At 39.2% G+C, this 3,847-nt stretch overlaps 1 protein-coding gene across 1 annotated transcript; it reads right to left on the reverse strand.

Moving 5' to 3' along the window:
* Positions 1–420: 420 nt before the first annotated feature.
* Positions 421–2,951, reverse strand: LOC132037984 (uncharacterized). The gene is made up of 2 exons (XM_059428695.1): positions 2,434–2,951; positions 421–937 (listed from the first exon to the last, which is right to left on the reverse strand). Exons 1-2 carry the CDS (start codon positions 2,742–2,744, stop codon positions 751–753), a joined length of 498 nt encoding a protein of 165 aa, XP_059284678.1. The 5' UTR covers positions 2,745–2,951; the 3' UTR covers positions 421–750.
* Positions 2,952–3,847: the final 896 nt, after the last annotated feature.

Raw genomic sequence — 3,847 nt, forward strand, 5'->3', positions numbered from 1 at the left:
CATTTCACATAGTTTATTGACAATCTGAACCGATCTTGTCACATATTAAACACCCAAATACAAATCCCTTGAATTATGGCTGGTCTTCATAAAAATCTACCAGATAGCTCTTTCTCTCATATGAAGGATATTATACAAGATTCTAGGACAAGGATTAGGACATACGGGAAGATCTTTTTCTTTACACGACGAGGGACCAAGACGTACTCATCTTCTGTCCTACCTGCATCGCACATTAAGAGTTACACGGTGCATAAACAAGAGCAGAAAACATACGAATTTAGCATGCCCAAGAATAACCCGGTACATATGTGTTGGTGGGACGTAAACATTGACGGATGCTGAGAACATACTGGAGAACAAAATCTTTTCATCTATGAGGAAAAATAAGAGGGCACACAGCATTTCTTCCCATCTGCCTAAGAGTTACCAAGTACCTATGCTGATGGGAAGTAGCAAATACCCAACGAAATAGTAGAGATGCACAAAAGCTGTCTCAGACAGAGTCATCATTAAAAATAAAAGAGGGCATACAATAAAAACACAAAAAAGAAAGCATAGGGCCAGTTCCAGAGAACACAAGTTTGTTGCCAAGTATTTAGCAACTAAAAGAAATGGCTCATGAAGCAAAGCTAACTGATTAAAACAGCTCATATTGTTCCCAATCTCCAAAATATTTCTTTAACAGCAGAAAATCAAGTACTGCACTAAAATACTAAAAAGCAAGTTCCATTTGCCTGATAATGAATCTTAAACACAAATCTTAAACAATTTAACAACAATAAAGAACTGCTGGTAATACAAAAATAATATAGAAACTCTCTTTTTTTTTTTTTTTTTTTTAAGAATGGTAACAGCGAACAGAAAACTCTCATTGTTGTCCAACTTCAGCTTTCTTCTTCTGCCATAGCCCATCAAGAGCACTATCTGCGTCTCCCTGCAAAAAGTGTTTTCAAGTCAATTGCAGTAGCAGCACACAAATGATGAATGTCGAGAAACAACAAGATAAACCACCATGACAAGATCCAAAGAAATAATTCTACCAAAGAAGAATCATATAATCATATGCCCAGATCAACAACATACTCAATGTAATCCCACAAGTGGGAATCATATGCCCAAATCATAGTTCTAAAATATAAGTGAAAGAAGCATCTCACTTTCTATAACAAGTTTTTGACAATGGATAATAAGCTACTGAATGCCAGCCACCAATATGGCAATATATGCAAAGAGCTAATACTGCTTTTAAAGTATACCATAATTCGTTATCAATGCTCAATTTTCAGGTTCAGTTTCTCAGAAAGAATAATGGGAAAAGAAAAACAGCCAAGAACGTACTGCCAGTACATCATGCAAGATCTAGTGGCATGATAGGTACTCACACATCAGGTTAGTGAGCCATGTAAACCGCAACAATTTTGCCCCCACATACAACAATTTTGCTCCATCTCTGACCTTAGACCATTAATGTGCTCTCCCTTCAACTAAAATATTCATTGAGCATACATCTGTAACTTGGAAATTGTTTTTTTTAGTTCTTGCATACTGTGCTTGTAACTTGATTAGGAATTGCTAATTACTACCTATGTTATATGTCAGCTGGTTTTAATATAGACTAACTTCCAATCTTGACACATGATTTGCACCTAAAAACCAGAGGAATAGTCTTTTGATGCTTCTCTTTGCCGGTTAAGAAGATTCCTATCGAGCAAAACTCAATGAAAATGGAACATCATCTGAAGTTGTGCACTCGAGCTAAGAACAAATGGTTAACCATAAAATTCATCAGCATCTTCTTTTTCTCCTTGTTTCTATTTGTCATCCTACTCCAAATCCAGTATTCATCACCTTTAGATTTCTCCTTATCAGCAAGGTCCCAAAGACGGGCTTTTCTTTCCCAAAAGAATTACTCCAATGTCATGGAAACCATGACCACAAAACTCAAAGACTCAGTTACTTTCCACCCCCTCCAGGACCTTAGATTCAGAGAAACAGCCACGAAAGGCAACACATGGTTTATGAGCTCTTTGAATGGCATACACGAGGAAAATGAAGCACAACACTTGTATTTCCCTTCTAAGGCATCCAAAGGACGGCTTCTTTGCTTTAAGGGACGGGATACTAAGGATGGCACAAAGAATTCATATGCTTTGGCATGGCGAGAAAGTCTTCCAGACTTTGCTATTCCATTATTGGAAGGCCTAACATTTGTATCCTACACGTATTACGACCACAAAAATCTGTGGCATGGATTATGTGCAGTGGCTCCTTTTGTAAGATGGTCAATGAAAAATGAGCGTTTGAAGCCAGCAAGATGGGTGCTATTCCACTGGGGAGAACTGAGATTAAGAATGGGATCTTGGGTTCAACAACTTCTGCAAGCTAATTTTGGTGAAGTTAAGGTGGAAGGATTTGATAGAGGTGATGTACCTTACTGTTTTGAGAAAGCTGTTGTCATGAGGCATGAGATAAGTCAAATGGGGCAGGAGAATAAGCTGAAGATGTTCGAACTGTTGCGCTGCAAGGCTAGGAGTTACTGTGGTGCTAATCCTGCAGGCAAAGGTAGAGAGACAAATGAAAGAGGATTTCCAATTATAAGACTTACACTGCTGATGAGGAGAGGTTCCCGCTCGTTCAAGAATGCAACTGTTGTGACTGATATATTTGCAAAGGAACGTGCCCGAGTCGAAGGCTGCATTCTGCACGTCAGAAGATCTATCTTTCTGCGACCAGGTACACATTTTTTCCCTTTCTTCTATCAGTATTCAGTAATTACTCCAGAAGGTGGAAGTTAAGGTGGAAGGGTTTGATAAAGAAGATGTACCTTACTTTTTTGAGAAAGCCATTGTCATGAGGCACGACTAGGCCAAATGAAGCAGGAGAATAAGTTAAAGGTGTCCAACCAGCTGCGTTGCAAGGCTAGGAGTTACTGTGGCCTTAATCCTGCAGGCAAAGGTAGAGAGATGAATGAAAGAGGACTTCCAATTATAAGACTTACACTGCTTATGAGAAGAGGTTCTCGCTCGTTCAAGAATGCAACTGCGGTGTCCGACCTATTTGCAAAGGAATGTTCCCGAGTTGAAGGCTGCATTCTGCACGTAGTTCAGTTAGAAGATATATCTTTCTGCGACGAGGTACATATTTTTTCCTTCTTTCTATCAGCATTCAGTAATTACCGCAGAAAATTTCAATCAAAAAATAGTATTTAACAGAATGAAATATACATGAAATACACAACTAAAGCTTACCAAGACACTTTCACCAGCAAGATTCACTTAACACCAATGTCCTTTATGAGGTGAAAGTGGTGACCAACACTGACATTGTTGCGTCTCCACATGGAGCTAAATTAACAAATATGCTCTGCATGGACCGCGAGAGCAGCATAATGGAATTCTTCCCGAAAGGATGGAAAGAGAATGCTGGCGTAGGCCAATATGCTCACCACTGGATGATGAACCTATCAGGGATGAAACATCAGGGTGCATGATGGGATCCAATTGGCTAGGAGTGTCCATCCCCGCAAGATCGGGGGCAATGCTTTCATTTTCATAAAGATGGCACGGTTGGACATACCGAAACCTATTTTGCAGAATGGGCAAGAAGAGTCATTGATCAAATTAGGCTAAGCAAGGAGGAACGAGCCTCTGTAGATCAAGCAAAGCAACAACATGATTCCAAAGCATGTGCCTGCTAGTTTACTGTTAACGCATTAAATAGCACAATTAAAGGTTAGACTTTATAAGAGTTATAATCTTATGCATACACTGTTTTGCCAGAGATCATCTGCAAAACAGGCTCTGCTGTTTTAACAACAGAATTATACAACAAACTCCATTGTACC

The sequence above is a fragment of the Lycium ferocissimum genome, chromosome 11, assembly GCF_029784015.1.
Source record: "Lycium ferocissimum isolate CSIRO_LF1 chromosome 11, AGI_CSIRO_Lferr_CH_V1, whole genome shotgun sequence".
Classification (NCBI taxonomy): Eukaryota; Viridiplantae; Streptophyta; class Magnoliopsida; order Solanales; family Solanaceae; genus Lycium; species Lycium ferocissimum.